Source organism: Eleginops maclovinus, chromosome 4 (genome assembly GCF_036324505.1).
Source record: "Eleginops maclovinus isolate JMC-PN-2008 ecotype Puerto Natales chromosome 4, JC_Emac_rtc_rv5, whole genome shotgun sequence".
Classification (NCBI taxonomy): Eukaryota; Metazoa; Chordata; class Actinopteri; order Perciformes; family Eleginopidae; genus Eleginops; species Eleginops maclovinus.
This window is the reverse complement of record NC_086352.1, coordinates 10,958,361-10,975,643: the sequence shown is the minus strand read 5'-3', so window position 1 is coordinate 10,975,643 and position 17,283 is coordinate 10,958,361. Positions and strand designations below refer to the sequence as shown.

At 42.9% G+C, this 17,283-nt stretch overlaps 1 protein-coding gene across 2 annotated transcripts in view; it reads right to left on the bottom strand.

Annotated features, from left to right (window-relative positions):
* Positions 1-834: 834 nt before the first annotated feature.
* The window catches only part of atosa (atos homolog A), a 28,247-nt gene continuing 11,798 nt past the window's right edge, over positions 835-17,283 (bottom strand). The window contains exons 2-13 of one of the 2 annotated variants that reach the window (XM_063881650.1): positions 11,000-11,057; positions 10,648-10,832; positions 9,538-9,734; positions 8,593-8,718; positions 6,618-8,445; positions 6,370-6,495; positions 5,060-5,148; positions 3,722-3,818; positions 3,431-3,589; positions 3,107-3,175; positions 2,583-2,776; positions 835-2,054 (exon numbers count right to left, since the gene is read on the bottom strand). In XM_063881650.1, coding sequence (XP_063737720.1) covers positions 1,901-2,054; positions 2,583-2,776; positions 3,107-3,175; positions 3,431-3,589; positions 3,722-3,818; positions 5,060-5,148; positions 6,370-6,495; positions 6,618-8,445; positions 8,593-8,718; positions 9,538-9,734; positions 10,648-10,692 — 3,084 coding nt within the window. In that variant the 5' untranslated portion in view covers positions 10,693-10,832; positions 11,000-11,057 and the 3' untranslated portion in view covers positions 835-1,900. The remainder of the gene's footprint in view (positions 2,055-2,582; positions 2,777-3,106; positions 3,176-3,430; positions 3,590-3,721; positions 3,819-5,059; positions 5,149-6,369; positions 6,496-6,617; positions 8,446-8,592; positions 8,719-9,537; positions 9,735-10,647; positions 10,833-10,999; positions 11,058-17,283) is intronic. The other variant, XM_063881649.1, reaches the window with a different exon arrangement.

Here is a 17,283-nt window from a genome sequence, read left to right as displayed (position 1 = left end):
GTCATAGGTCAAATTAAAATGGCTGTACTTTTAAAATGTATGTATATGTGGTTGCTCTTCCTATAATGTACTACTTACAGTGGAATTAAGCAATCACTTTCAGGTCAACGAAAGACCCTCAGTTTGAGGCTGATCAGGTGCATTTAAGTGCCAGAGCACACTATAATAATTGACCACCACCTACTGTAATTTGCAGCTTTGGGTGCCAATCGAACAGCAGAGCTCACTTATAGTCAGCTGTTAGATTGCTTTCTGTGGTCTTATGAGTGTGTGAAGTCATTCTGACAGCCCCTCCCTGAATAAAGAGGGAATGTGTCAGAGATGTGCTACATAGAGGATATTAATTCCTCTGGATATAATAAAAATAGTTGTGGTAATGCAGCTTTGTCTAATAGAAGTGTTTTCTCCTCACACTTTGGTGTAATATCTTGGACAAACATGGCATTTCATCTTTTAGTCCTATGATTTGTCAACTATCTCAACTATAAACATGGGATTTTGTGTACATTTTGGTGAGATGGGTTGCTTTAGTTTTTGTCTACCTACCTCTTGTGTACATTTTAATAGCAAACCTTAACACAATGCCGTAACCCGTGCTTTCTAATTGAAAAAAAACCACCTGTAGATAAACCAGTCCGTTTCTGTGTCATGCTTTAGTTTTTTACATAAATGTACAAGTCTAGAGGTTGCTATATACGATATAAAAAAAAGAGCATCTAAAATCATGTGTGTTTTCCTCTTTTCATAGTCAGTGTGTGACAGTGTGTGAGTGTGGAGATGTAGGGGGGGGGAGACACATTGGGGGAAAATAACAACAAGAGACAGCTTCAAAGATTGCTTTAGAAGATATATAGATATATTTTTTTCAGATTTGAATATTAATGTCAAAAATACAGACTATGATAAACAGTTTGCACTACATCATCTTAGCATGACAGACGTCACAAGTAGTAACTGAAATATTAATTTAAATATTAAATAATTTGATGGTAAGTAAACTGAGAGTGAATGTGTAAACACTAAACTAAGGTTACTCTTTCTATTGCAACACTTCCAATAAAGTGGTTCTGTAACAGTACAAAAGTATTAGAATATTACTATTTTCTGTTCTTATTTCCAGTTATAATGAGGGGAAAAAAATCCACAGTGCACTTCTGATGTTCAACTGTGATGCTTTCAGTTGAATCTTGATGATTGCTTGTTCAACATATTCACTGGTCCATGGCGTTTCGTTTTTTTTGGACGAGGGGATGGCGTTGCACCACAATTCGCCACCCGCTTACTCCTCCATATTTACTCCTTTTGCTGCGAGCTCAGGAATCACAGGGTCAAAGCAGAGTTCAATTTCAGTTCCATATAATCATCAAGGATACAAAACTAAATATTAAAGGGCCTTGTATTGCATTTGGAACAAATTAATTATGATTGAGAATTTTTTCATCATGTCAGGTCCAATTAACATTTTGATTTGAGTAAACAGAGTGAAGTAATTCAAGTGTCTTCTGTAGACGATCACTGGTCTCTACTCTCCTGCCAGACGCTGGAGGGGATACACACAACAGCTGGGAAAAGAATGACCTATCATTTCTGGTAAGGCCTTCTTAAACAGGGAAACAGGATCTGAAAACACTCTATAACCGTAACCTTTGACCAAATGTCTCAACAATGTCTGACGAGTCCCCAGACTCTTAGCCCCTCCCCCCTTGTCAGTTCTGGGTGACAGAAGGGAGGAAACTCGAGATTTAGGGCACATACCAAGTGAGTCTTGTTGAATGCAGTCCTGAAATTGCTTCTCTTTTAGAGACGTTTGTCTAGCCATGGGCTGCGGAAGAGTCTATCGCTGGCATCAAGGTGTGATTGAAAACTTCGGTGGTCGCCGGAGGAGGGAGGGTGTCCGGCCTCAGCAGCGGGGGGAGAAAGGTGGGTCCATCGGGGACTCTGTGGAGGACTGGAGCTCGTAGGCTGCTCCACTGTCCACCTCCATGGACTTCCTGGAAAACAGCAGACGGATGTCCCTATGGAGGTAGATCTTCCCAGACTTGGAACTCTGGAACCTGGTCGGGATTGGAGAGGAAAGATGGAGAGGATGATGAGGAAAAAGAAACATTACCACTATTCATTATGTCCCAGTTTTACTGAGGGATACAGAGGAAATGAGAGCCAACTAAGGGTGTGTAATTAAAAAAAATGTTCTCGAAATCACAATATGGACAATATCCCAATTGCAAAAAGCACAAAATATCACATAGCAAATTAAGAGACATATTTACACAAAATATTTTTACCAAAACAACTAAAAAACAGCTGTGCAGATTTAATTAAACACATTGGAAAATATCGTCCTGACATACGTATTATGGTGTTGAAGAGAAGTCCAGGAATGTTATTGTTAAAAAAAAACGTTGTCTAAATCCACTTAAAAAAAATAGAAATGTCATTATTTTAATATTTTTTCAATTAAATGTGAATAATGTTTTTAAAAAAAGCCCTTCCCTCTTATATTGCTTATCACATCGCAGTTACAATCTCAGTCAAAATAATCGCAATTAGTTTCTAACCGTGCTTCCCTGCAGCCAGCTTACCTCAGATGAACGAGGTAGCGCAAGGTGCGTCCCTGACCGAGGGGCTTCCTGCTGCTCTGATTGTTTGTGTCGCGGCGGACGGGAACAGAGAAGGTCCTCTGGCGCAGGAAGGTCTGGTGTCCAGCTGGCATGGCTCGTAGGTCGTACGTCACAACAAACATCTTCACCACTGTCTTGTTGGGATTGAATAAGGTCTGGAAGGTAAAACCAGAGACAATGTGAGGATTGAGACCTGAAACTGACATGCTGTGAAAGATACATAAAACTTCAATCTTATTACCGTTAAATATAGAACGACACCCCTTAATTCAAAAGTATAAGCACCATCATTTAACAAAAACATGCTGTTGTTAGATGATTAATTTCCCTCCATAACCAGCAGGGGTCTCCCTGTTCTTCTGTTACTTGATGTCATTTTCTCTTTGTTCTGAGCCATGTGTTCACCACGATGCAGATATTTTCGAGACATACATTTTGAAATATTTCTACATTTGTGGTTTGACATAACCTAGAGGTTTTCTCACCACTTGAATGGTTCCTGATGGAGGTACACGATAGCCCCGTTTCCCCAGGGTCTCCAGGTTTATAACACCCTGTGAAAACACATGACAACCACTGTCACAACAGGTATACAAAAGGAAGTACACACTAGAGCTCACACACTCTAAGGACAGCTCTGCAAATGTCAGAAAATGCCTATCAGCGTTTACCAAAGCCTAAGATGGTTTTGTGTCAATGGACTTATTGTTACATTTTCACAGCTCTTAGTAAGGACAGTTTCAGCTACAGCGTTCAGTTCAAGGCTCAGTAGGACAGGCTAGAATAAAACTGGGAGAAGATAACCTCACCATATAGGGTGAGGGAGCGTTGTCATCGGATACACTGTAGAACGACACCTCCACAGGTACGGTCAGGTGACTGGGGCAGAAGGACCCGCTGGCCCCGACCTCGGCTGTGAAACCCTCCACCAACCCTAAAGGCTCCAGGCGGTAGTTCAGCACACACTCCTAGGGAAACACAGTGATTCAAATGTTATTTCATAATTGTAATTGTATTATTTAGAGAAGGAAAATAGGCATTAGTGAAAGTATTCTCAAACGAGAAAAATGGAAAAGACTGAATGTGTTTTTTAGTTTTACCTCAAAGTTGCCCAGCAGACTGAGATTGGCAGGTGGAGCGCTGGCACTGAAGAGCTGCTGTGACTCATCAGTATACCCCTCTCTCTTTGGACACACCCTGAGGGTTCAAACACACACACTTGATTAACTTCGTATTAAGGCGAGATGTTTGACAGAAAGAGCATCCTAAGATGTTTACGTGGTTAGCATCCTCAGTATATCTCAACAGACCTGCGTCAAGGGTGGAATGAAATGATGTCATGCTACTTCATTAAAAATAAAAGAATTGCAGGTAGATTTTCTTTTTTTAAATGAGCATAGTTACAAAACAGACTCTTTTTGAATATATCTGTTGATATACGAGTTCTTTGTACTTAATGGTTCCTTTTGGGTTTTGTGTCCGTAACAAAGTGTTTTATTGTAGTCCGTCATGGTTCCCTTAAAATCTCAAATTCAATGTGACTCTCCTGGTAAGGTAAAGAAATATGAATTAAGTATTCATTTTGTGGGTAAAAAAAGCCACATCTGTCATTATGAAATGTTTGTTACTGTAACAAAACAGGCAGACAAACAAATCTAATACAATCTAAATTAATGTATAGAATAGTGACAGCTTTATCCAGTCAAATTAACTTTACACCCTGAGATCCATATTTCATACTATATTAAAGTAGTGTTGAGCAACCACCCACATCTGCTGTGTGTAGGCAGTGCCATGAAGCTCTGTGTATAGTCAGTTGTGTCTGCCATTTTGAGCAGTGTGTGTGGTTCTAGATGCAGCCACAGTACAGCAGAGCTTCAGCAGGTGGCAGCGTGAGAGGAAGAGTCAGCAGAACAGGACTGACCTAACCTTCCCACTCAGAACAACACTCTTATTGTCTCTTCTCCAAACACAGGACAATACTTCTGAAACCTGTTGCTGATTTAAGCCCATGTCAGCATGTTAGGGTTTAAATATGGCAGTCCTCCTCTCTCATATAGATCCCTTACACTCTATACTATGATTTTGGAGTTTGACTAATAAAAGATGACAAATAAAAGACATTCTTTATCATCAATTAAACACAATAAAGAGGATCAGAGTTTCCTTGCTGGCACTGACACACAGTAACAGCTGAAATGTTGCACAGCGAGGAAAACAAGTGTTTAAATTATGATCCACAGCATGAGTAACTTGATCCAGATGGTCTTAGATTAAACAGATGATGTGGGAGGTTACTGTAAAAATAAAACACTCTTTGTACTTTAACTGTTACTAAGACTGCAGTAAACCCGTTGAAAGTATCCAGACCTTATCCCCCAGGACAAATGGAGTCTGGTAACTACAGTAACAGAGATCCAAGGTGGGAAAATGTGTACCTTTTCCCAGAGGCCCAAGGCAAACCCTTACAGCCAGCCAGAGAGGTGTCCAGGTCAAAGTAGCCTGTTTGATTTTTCCTCTGAGGAACCTGCGGAGAACACACAGCACATGATCATCACAGAGACACTGTCAGTGTATCCCAGGTCAGAGTGTAGAGGACAAGATGTTTTATTTTTTCATTGATCTTTTTATCCTTTTTTAATTTATCATTAGGTTTTTGTTGGTTTTTTCACCTAAAAATGCTTTTGTATATTTAAAACATGGCATTTTTCTCTTAATATAAACTGTATGAAAATACATTTGGTTTGTATTTTTGAACAAAGTACACACAAAATAAAAACATGGAGATGAGTGTGAGATATTCTCTGGAAAAAATACAAACAAAGGTTAAATTAAAACTATATATTATGAAAATTATAGAACAGGTATTAGCTTGTGTGAAACATTATCAGGAAAAAATGATTTCAAAATACTAACAGATGTATATTTTGTGTGCAGTGTGATGTGTATGTAAACTTTTGTGAGACTGTTTGGAGTTCCCTGTTAACATTTTGATTTATAAAAGACAGGAAACGTTCTGATGTGACAAAATCAGTGAGACAACTAACTGTGGTTAACGAGGCACAGATGAGTCATATGCCCTACTTTCATATTTGTGTTTTTGTGTGTGTGTGTGTGTGTGTGTGTGTGTGTACATTAACCTTGGCTGAGCAGCAGCAATAAATACAGCTGCCAGATATTTCAAAGTCTCTTTCGGACAAACATTTGTGGTCTCACTTCTTATGAAAGTAGTGTGAGTAATGCTTCAGATGGCTCGGAGTGAAGGCTAATGAGTGTGCTGCTATGGCAAACAAACTGCACGGATACTGATGAAGTCTGAGTCAGGAAGTGCGTGTGTAACTGTGAGCCTGCATACAGAGAGTGTGAACCTGAGACACTACAACCACATAGGGGAATCATCTGAACTCATGCTAACCATTAAATCCCATTAAAGACAGTTGATATTTGCATTGGGACAATTATTGTTTGAATTAAAAGTTTTTCTCAAATGTTATTTCTAAATATACAAATGATTGGTTGTTTTATTATATACTGTATATATGCTAATGTGCATTTACGCAAAGATCAAGACAAACATTGGATAAAGCCAGGTTCAGAATCTAATTACAACACTTTCTCTCCCTCAATTTAAAGGAGGACATTTAACGGGAGCCAAATACCCCAAACCAATTGTCTCTCCTTAACGAATGCACAAAGCAGATAATGACCATCATGAGTCTCCCTTTGAAGATGAGTGTGTGTTACTTACGGGGCTGGAGAGCAGAGGCAGGCCTGTGCAGGGGTGGAAGGCCTTGGTCGCTGTGGCGTCTAACGAGTGGCGGTTATGTTTCTTCCACGTGTTGCAGGGGCGCAGCGGGGAGGGGCTGTGAGATCGCTGGAGCACATAGACCGAGAAAGATTAACACGGTGTGAAAATTATTTGCTAAAATATTCAACAATTTATTTAGTGACAAATGGAATCACTGATACATGGACAAACAGCGGGGAGTCGCTTACCAGGACAGTAGAAGGGGGAGTCATGTCTGGACTGGAGGTTTTGGAGCATCCAGACTGGGATGGTGCCTGGTTCTCGTCCTGCAGGGCAGAGGCCTGGGCTTGTGCACAGATCTGCACCTGCGACTGGAGCTGAGGCTGAGGCTTGCTGTGGTTGTGGCTCATGTTACAGTTCATGGCGGGGCTCGCATCATTGCAAGTCCCACCAAAAATCTGGGCATTCCTTGGGCTGTTCTCAAGGACGGGGGAGGCAGAGAGGGTTTCATGGCTGCTGGGTGTCCTCGCTCTAAGCTTTTCGCGTGGGGGAGTTCGTAAACGTCGACCAGCCTGTGCGTAGGGCCGGTCTTTGAATAAAGGTTCTTCAAGTGTAAGGTGAGCACCATTTGGGGCCCGGGGAGAATGGCATTCGGTCCCCGGATCGACCCCAGGCTTGTCTGTGCAAAAGGGCGCGTGTGTGCGGCTGCTGCCTGTGTGAGGTTCATGGCTGGGTGTGTGGCCATTAGTGTAGCCGTTGGTGGCAGTGTGTGGGACGTGCGGTGGGTGTGAGTATGTGCGGACCGTGTGTGTGACTGTTGTTGTTGTTGTGTGTGTGTGGTGCAGGTGGCTGCCGCTGCCGCTCCCGCCGTGCCTCGGGGACAGCGAGGGGACGGACAGTCTCTCCTGGATGAGTCTCGTTATGTCTTGTACTGCCTGGGCGATCAGAGAGCTCTCTTTCTCTTTCTCCCTCTCTCCCTTCCTCTCCTCCTCCCCCTCTCTCATCTCGGTCATTCTCAGCTTCCTGCATGCTGCCGGTTTAGGGGAGGAGCTCTCCCGCTTGCTGAAGGAGGAAGGGTCAGTGGTGGGTGTGTTGAACGGACTCGGCCACACGCGTCCCACAAACTCGCAGGGGGGTACTTCAGGCTCTTTGGTCTTACTGGCAGTTATGTCGTCATGGTTACTGCCCCACATGGCTTTGGGAGGGTTGTCGGAGGCGAAAAGGCCAGGGGGGAGTGGCGGTGCAGTGGGGTCGCAGAAGTTGAGCCTCTGTGCAATGCGGGCGATAACTTCCTGTCTCTCCTGCAGCAGGGAGCCAATCAGGGGATTTGTCTCGGTTGCGGGTCTGGGGGAGGGGCATCGGGGCGGCTCGGCCAATGAGAAGTTCTTAAAGGTTCTCAGCGGCTCGGGCAGAGGCTTCTTTGTCCTATCACTGCTGTTGGGGACACACCCGAAGTCCTCTACTTCTTTCGGGTCGGATGAACCATTGAGTGCAGAGTACAGCCACTTCCCAGCTTTACTGGTGGGAAGTGGAGAGGGGGAGTGAGAGCGAGGCGGTGTGGGGGAGTGAGAGGACCTGTGGAACAGCGGGGAGCCCTGACGTTGGGGGATGTTGACATGCGGGAGCTCGCCATTCTGATACGTGTGGTCCTCACCGGGCTCCTTCTTGCTGTAAGGAAGGGAGACAGCTGTGTGGGGGAGGCTATTAATGGGTATGTTGCTGATGGGGAGATTAGGGATGGGTAATCCATTGAGGAGAAGGCCGGACATGGAGTTAGAGCTCTTGGTGTACATGTTAGGAAGGAGGTTTTCTTTGCTGGGGTCCTGCTGGCTCTTTCTGTGGGTGGGCGGTCCACCATGGCTGTTGAGGTTAGGGTTGAGGCTGGGGGTCTTGCTGTAGAGCGGAGGCAGGCCTGTGTGGATGCTGCAGGCCAGGGTGGGGTAGGTGGGTTGGCGGGGGAGAGACTGGACACGAACCTGCAGTGCAACACTTTGGGAGACATTGGGGACGGGGAAAATGTGTTCCGACGGGGGCTGGGAAAACTTCCACACCAGATCCTCATCGGCAGCACTGATCCTGTTAAGAGACAGGGAGATGGAGATTAATAAACATGCTGACATCCTAAATTGCAAAGATAATAACTTTATTTTCCCTGTAGCTTTGATAATCTAACCTCAGTTCAAAGCTTTAAGCCCACCACAGGCAGCATGTGTTTTGTCTGACCTGTACAGGATGTTTCTCGGGACGATGCCATGGGAGGCGCTGAGCCAGGCGCTGAGCTGGGAGAAGAAGACGTAGGAGCGAACAGCCAGCAGCAGGGTCTTCTCCTCGATGAAACGATCACCGCTTCTATTAAAAACACAGATAGAGAGAGGTGGAAATGTGCCAGTATGTCAGGTTAATGAGAAAACACTTCAAGGAGTGTGTGTGTGTGTGTGTGTAATTTTATCAAACCCAGTGTTCCCTGTTCCTACAGATCAGTAGGAAAGTGGGCCGATTTGTAAAGCAAATTAACCCTCTGAGTGCCAGGCCAATTATCTGGCATTCGTATAATAATCTATTCCATAATTAATTCTTATCCCCATTCGGCCTTCTCCTTTGCAAGTTTCCGAATTCAGTGGAAGATGAAACTAGTTCATGTCTTATTTGAAATGCCATAAAGGAACAATACAACCTGCACTGAACCTATTATGAATGATTTACACTCACAATAAATAGGGATTTCCCAGCTCTTGTGAATATGCTTTTTAGTGCGGGTTCATCAGGGTTACACGGTCTACAAGCCGCGATAACTGAATATATCACAATAAAATAGTAATTTATCAAATATTGTTTGACGCTAATCATCGTCTTCAATTCCTTCCCATTTATTTCACATTTCAGGTATTTTCTACTTGCTTTTTTTCTTTGTTTGGCTTTTTATCTTTATTAAATCATGTCAAGGTAAGCAGAGTATTTGAGCATTAGTTGTGTAAACAGTAAAGAAAAACAAAGGAGAGCGATGGATGATGGGAGGAGGCAGCAACCTTGGAAATACAATGTAGTGTCTTTGATAGTAAAATGATGAATCTAGACTAACTGTAGGTTTGTATATTAGCTTTTGTTCAACATCTCTTTCCCAGCTTTGCCAATGTTTAAATAGTAAGATAATGCGTGTGTGTGTCTTACTGTCTAGGAACTGGCTGCAGGGTCCATCTCTCCAGCAGCAGAGCATCTTGTTTGATGACCGGGTCGCTGATGGGGTCACTCGGGGGGCACTCATCACCATAGCAACAGTCTGGCAGGAGCATGACCTCGATCATGATGGGGATGCTGTTCCTCCAAAGAAGGATCACCTCTGAGCGGGTTCGCCTTGCCTGCCGACACTGGACATACACACACATACACACACAGACAAAGGTGGAGGGTTAGTGTTCATTAGAGAGAGTCAACACCAGAGCCCGGAGGTTTAGGGGCAGATGAGGCCCGCAAAGAGCCTCAGTTTGAGCCCAATTTCTCTGTGATTTTATTTAGTGTTCATCTCATTCGCTTAAAAATCTTTCCAATTATGGAAGTTTGTTTCCAAAGACTCAATAGTGGAGGAAGAAATAGAGTAGAATAAAATAGTGCAAGACCAATGTGGAAGAAGTGTCGATGAAGCAAAAAACAGCTCCGGAAAAAAACAAGTGACCACTCCAAATCTTTATCTCTACATGTACGGCAGCCATTTCAGTTTCTGTTGAATTCAAACACTGAGAATAAATCTTCAGTAGTTTATAGAATACAATAAAAAAACTAAAACAATTTAACTCGAAGACATGCCTATAAATAATAAAACAACAGGAAATGATAATGCTGAAGTGGTCTCTTTTTTCCGCGGCTGTATATGTCAAAAGACAATAAATACAACAAGCTAAATGTTACTTACTGTTTTAAATCCTACCATTCATTATGTTTTATTTGATGTAAAACTGCTTTAAGGAGGTCTAAAATAAAAGTCTACTTAATTCAGAGGCTGCATTTGTGTTCATTAAGGTTTCTGATACATTTCTATTTCTATAATTGGAATGCCAAGTTCCAGCTGTGTTAGTCAAATTAAAGTAAATACACGATCAACCACAACAAACATGTAGGTCAAATGTAATTTCCATTTCCAAGTGGCCCTCAATTAACGCTCATAACTTGAAAGACACAAAATGATCAACAACATTAAAAAGAGACGAGGCTGCCATCTGGTCACACTTCAGGATAAGTCATGAGAGGTGTGTGTGTGGATGTGTGTGTGTGTGTGTGTGCTACCTGGGGCAGTTTGTCGCTGCACTCGTGCTTGTGAAGAGGCGGCATGGCCGACTGGGCTGGCGGGCAGTGCAGCCCCTCGGTTCTGCCCTTCACAGAATATTCCGGTGTCCTTCCCTCGGTGATGAGCAGTGTCAGGAACACCAGGAACTCCTCCGCATCGTACTCGAAAAACTCCTCCGTTGCATCTAGGCAAGGCAGAGAAAAAAAGAGAGAGGAGTGGTGAGCTTCTTTTCAAATCACCAATGGTAGGGGGGGGTAGCAGGTTAATTACTAACTCGCCTCCGGTTACCTGTTAGTTTTATTATTGATTTCTATTAGCTATGAAGCACTACACGGCTGAGCATTAGACTACCTTGCAGAAATGCTTTTGGTTTAGGAACCGAGGAGACCCGTCTGATCCTCTGGCACTTCTGTTTTAACGGTACAAAAAGGAAGTGCAAAAACATTATGCCATGCTCCATTCAGCCATTATGCTCCAAGTCACTGAAACAGCCTTCCAGAGGATCTGAGAGGAGCAGAAAATATAGATCTTTTAAAATACCAGTGTTTTTAGGCTGTCTTTATGTAGTGTTGTCTAATTCTATGGATGTATGATTGATTCTAATTATTCTAGGGGCAATCAAATTCATAATCATTATAATAAACATTATAAAAAGATTCATGATAAGCACGTATTTTACTTTGGCTGGAAAGACTTGTTTGGAGAAGGGGTGTGGGGGCAAGAGGAAGATGACACAACTTTTCCAGTTTGGACGCTTCAGAGGAATATATATTTAGACTTCCCATGTCAGCTGAGCAGAGGGTTGTTGCCACTTATACAGTACACAAACACACATGCAAACAAGTAGAGACAATACAGTCAGTGACGTCATTGACAAAACACTTGCAAACAAAAACTCACGAGGAGTGTTAAGAACAGAAAAGCAGAGTCATGCTGCTCAATCAGTTTTTCCAGGGTGTTGTTGGGTGGGGCTGAAACGTGACCAGGACAGAGAGCTGAATTTCCCTTTAACCATTCAGGAACCAGATGAGGCAGAAAGATGACCAACAGGGTCAACCCAGCTGGACGCCATGTTCAAATCATAGCTCATACTGTGAGCTATTATTCACAATAACCCATTAGAATGAGTGATTTAAGTCCGATTTTACAAGGGGAATAATAAGGGCTGTTGTATATCAGGTCAACAGTAAAACGCGAGCTGTGGTTTGTCTCCCGCCACAAAAAGTACAACCCTGCTCTGTTTGTGTTGTAATTGAAGCTTAGATTTAAAGTAGGGGTATTTTTAGCAGAAGGTTGAAGAGCCCGTCTTAGCGCTGTATCTCCTGTGCTCCCCCAGAGAAAACTCCCAGAGTCCCGCAGGAGGTCAGCTGATACACAGCAGCTCAAAGAATAACAGCTTTCTTTCTTTACAGCTTACAGAAACAGTGAGATACAGCAGCTGCCTGCCTTATGATATCAAACCCTTCTCTTGGCTTTATTTAGATTTGGAACAATCAAATATTAGGTCACAATTACGGGGATATTTATTCATTTTTAATCATCTTGAGGATACACGGTCCTCATAAGGATGGAAGAACAAACACTTTACACACACTCCCTGTCCTCCTTCCACCAGTGTCCCTCTCAGCTGGCTCTGTAGAAGTGTGAGCTGTGAGCTGCTGCTGTACGTACGTGTGTGTGTTTGTGTGTGTGTCTGTGTGTGTGTGTGCATATCACAGTCAGCCAGCAAGTCACGCACATTCCTCTCAGGGAACTCCTCCTACATGCCTTTGAGCTGCTGCTGCACGTGGAGGAAGGCAGAGTCCAACACAAAACATGAGGAGGGGAGGTGAGGGGTTCTGTTTGCCAGCTGTAGGCTGAATAAGCACAGGGTGAAAGAGATGGAGGCTATATTCAGGTCCTTATTCTTTATGTGCTGCAATCGGAAAAAGGCTAGAACAAAGGAGACAAACCGTGAGAGAGGAGAAGGGGGCGAGCGACAGAGGGAGAGAAACATGACAAAGGTCGAGATCCAAGGTCAAAGAGTTTACATGATGTATGTACTGGATATAAAGTTGCAGCTTAGTTAACTTAATTGTATTTGTATTATTATTTTATTCCTGTTTTTTTTATTCCTTCTTTAGTATTAATATTTATTTTTAATCACAAAGCTATATTTTACTGGGAAGGGGCAGATGGTATTGTTTTTCTTTTTTGAAAATTGCGTCGGCTTGTGAAGCACTTTGAGTTACCGCTGTGTAGGAAAAGTGCTTTATAAGTAAAGTTTGATTTGATTTAGGTACATCCTGGTGCCCCCCTCCTATCAGGGGATCTGGACTCGAGGAGACGCTCCATGAAGGAGGCAAGGAGCAAAAGAGAAAAGGAAGCATGGCTGGATGAAGGGAAGGGGGTGAAGGATTGTCTAAGGAAGCAGCTGAAAAACAGCCTCTGAGAAGTGGTTAGGCTTCCCACACACACACACACACACACACACACACACACACACACACACACACGAGCACAGAGCCCCAATTATGCGTGCACAGTGGGTGTCAGACTGCGGCTTTCTAGGAAAAGGCAAACCCAGAAACGCACAGACCCCTCCTAATGCACATAACAGAAACAACACAAGGACACACAGCCACACCATCACCCAACGTGTGAAGGCAGCAAAAACATACATACACATACACAAACATACATATTCACACACACGTGCAGTCCAGGACAAAGGACTAGTGATGGCTTTGGTTAAGGGGCCCAGCCCATAGATGAGAGCTGTCATTCTTTAGGGCGTCGTGACTGAAGAGAACATTCCTATGAAGCCTAGACATTCAAACGCACGCACGCACGCACGCACGCACGCACGCACGCACGCACGCACGCACGCACGCACGCACACCCTTGATGGAAGCTGGGATGTTGCAGGACAACACATTGAAAGGAAGAGAGGTAGAAATACTTGGCTTAAAAATAAATGGATAAGACTGTTTTCAACAAACGGAAGCTAATTCTCCAAACCAATAACTAGTTTTGTTCTTTATTAAAAATGTTAAAAATATAAACTATTTGTTTTTATTCTTAAGACAGAGGAGTTGTTGAATCATCTTGACACTTTAAACTAAAATCGCCTCCCTCTGTAATGTTTGAAATCCTTGGTGCAAATACTTAAATATAATTTGGGATTCGATGTAACAAACCGGGTTGTTTACCAATCATTAAGCCTCACAAGCGGGGATCAATGTTCAATCCTGCTTTCAGCTTCCCCTCCTCTTCATCGTCCTCCTCTTCCTTTCTTTCCTACCGAACTGTGACCAATCCATTCCTGCCTCTACAGAATATTTGAACCGTTTGATTTTAAAGTGTTTGTGAGATGTATTTTGTCTGATTCTCCAATTTGTTATTGAGCCTTCTCTGTCTGCATTGTGTGTACATGATGTAGGCCTAATATTGTCTATTTTGTTCTCCTATGTGTGTAAACTCCAGCGGTCCCCTTGCATTTACATAGAAAAGTACCATGGAAACTACTCGCACTGCTTGAGAAACATGAAGAAAACATTTTTAATCAGTAAAACATAATCAGCTTTAGACCCAATGTTTAAAGAAAAGGCTTTGCCGATACATCCTGCACTTTATGGCAGCTGATCTGACCCTTCTGCATGTGTGTGTGACCTCTCCTCCATCTCCTGATAATGTGTGATGTGAATTATGTAACAGGTTGGATTTAGAGTCAGCCATCTTATTATTAGACCTGTGACCGCCTGCCACCAAGTGCAGCTGGAGTCCCGCCTACAGATCAGCTGGTTGGGCCTGTATACACACACACATCAGCACACACACCCACACAAACACCTCAGCTGTCTCTGTGTCTGCAGGCCGACATATCAGTACAGAGTCATGTGGGATGGAAAAATGCCTACAGGACACGAGCAGGAGCGTTCAGTAGTGTTTAGAGTAAACACACCGTGGTGCACACACACTGACACACACTTTGGAGTGATTCATCATTATCTAAGATCTGTCAGAGACGCAAATGAACGAGTCAAGCAGGTCTGGAAGAAACCTGATGGAATATTGTGATTTTAATACATGTTGCTGGATTCAATTTGAGCATTTTTGTACACTGTGTGTTCACAGAGAAACAGATGGAAAGACGGACAGGGCAAACAGACTCACACACATTTGTTTAGGCCGACGCATTAATCTCTGCACTGCAACCACTACCCATGAGGGTATGTGAAAATGTCATGTCAGGATTATGCTTGCTTGAGAGCCAACTTGTTATGCTGATAATCATCAAAATATGCAGTGAAAATGGCTTTAAATATTTTGTAATGACTCATTTACCATATATCATTTTATTGCACACTGACTGACACAAACTAACGTATACCACATCCATCTTAAATAAGGTAATCGATAATGATAAGGTTTTTTAAATCAGGCTCTCTTTTGCTCTCTCATGATAAGGAGCTGGACAGTTTTGTCCAAGTCATTCACAGTCATTCACAGTCATTTATGACTCGATAATGGAAATTCCCATCAACAAAATGGGACTATTGTTTTTTTTATTATCGCCATCAAAGATTAAAATCCCATACCGTTCCACCCATAGCGGCCTCAAAATCACTTCATGGTCAGCCCCCTCTCTGCTCTCTGCACACACAATCACACACATATACTCACAGCTAATTTAAATTCTGTGTAAGTGTCCATATGGCAAACCCCCCCCCCCCATCCTCCTCTGTTCAGCCGTTGCAGTTCACTATGTATGTCATTTGTTGGTGACTATGTTTCATTGAAACGAAGCAGAGAGCACGGCTAGAGGCTCGCTGTTCGCTCCTCATTAGTGATGCGCCGGTGTTGGAGGACCTGAGACAAAAGCCAGTGCGGATAAGAATAAAAGAGCCACTGATCAAAGTCAACGCCGCACTGATGAGCTCACCTATGGCTGGGCTACTGGTTATCAAAGACTCAGCGTTACACACAGACAATATGAGGTAATGTGCTGCAGGGGAGCAGCCAGGGAGAGACGAGACATATCTCAGAGGGAGAGACACAGAAGGTCTGCGCAGATATTGGAAAAGACGATTAGTCTAAAGGGCAAACAGAAAACACACTATTAGTGGAAAAGGCAGACAGGAAGTCCTATTAGCCATGTTTGCCGTTTACTGTCTGTCGAGCTCATTTCTTGCAATGCTTGAAACCTTGCAGGAATAAGTGAATTAGTTTGCATCAGCTAAATAGGACGCTACGAAAAGGATGCTCCTGATTTTCTGTGACAGCTCTTGGCAAGTCTAACTTGGCAATACCAAGATTGTGGAGTACAGATATATTACAAACTATCTAAAGCAACCTTTCAACTTTTGTACTAGGAAACTGAACAAATCAGAACTTGGCTGTGGGGGTTTTCTTGGTAAACATGTTCATTAAAAAAAGCCTTTTCAAAAACTGGACCGGCGCACAGGAAAAAAAATCAAACCGACTGAGACATAAAGATCAATAAACAGAGTTTGTAGGCATAGCTTTCCAACAAGAGGGGTTTCAAAATCACGTACTTGTAGTATAACATAAACACTTAGAAGAATGTCTAGAGTGGTACACTTGTAACTGCCCTCTTCCAGTAAAATACTGAAGAAAGAAAAAAAAAAACCTTCCATATTTATGTTTCAGGTTCCTCTGAAGAAGACACTAAAGACCCTCACTGCTCCAGGGGGGGTTAAGTCCATTTTGTTAAGATGAATCAATGAAAAAAAAGCTAAGCAGCAGACTAACAGTGAAGGTTCAATCTTCCTGACTTCTTCGGTTCTTTATACTGATCAGGTATAGCACGAGCAGGCTTGATGGAAAATGGCGCCGAGCAAATGTTTTTTCTGCAAACCCACATCCTGAGATCATGATGCTGTAATGACCTGACCTTGAATCATGCATGGACATGCAAATGCAAATAGCCCTGAGTGCATGTGTGGTACAACAGGGCTTCATGATATCCTAATAGCAATTTTAATTTATGCAAAACCCTTTATCTACTCGGCATGTTTTGCTTCAGCAGGAATCTCAGCTGCAACAAGCAAAGCACTTCTAATTTCTCCCTAAGCTGCTCAACAAATGACAAGATGGTGTCACTTCTGTTGAACTGTGCATAAGTAGAGGGAGCACAAACAGAAACAAATCTAAATTTAACCCCAGCTCTTTTTTTTATCTATTATGTCGGACTTAACAGTCTGTTTGATGAGAAAGAGTCAAAAGCACTTAGTAATGTATACTGATTGCTAAAATTGGCGCGCCATAGGGGAAATCATCAGATGAATAAGTAGCTCGAAAACACCATATGATGGAGCTGCATCACAGCGTGCCATCACACTAGTCAAATCATCAATTTTCAAAGTGTTGCCCTATGAACAGAGGGAGAAAATCACACTCAATTCACAGGGAGACATTTCAGATTCTCATCAAGGATTGTGCCACTCTAACAAACATACGTACCGACACACAGCTGTACTTCTTTACTGAAAAAGGCAGAATAGGAGATTACACCGACAGTTCTTCCATGCTAAATCTCTTCACTGCAGCCCCCAATGAGATAAATATAGACAGAACTTGGTAGCTCTCATTTTTTGTTTTTTTCCCTCTATCTCTGATTTCAAAGGGTGGGC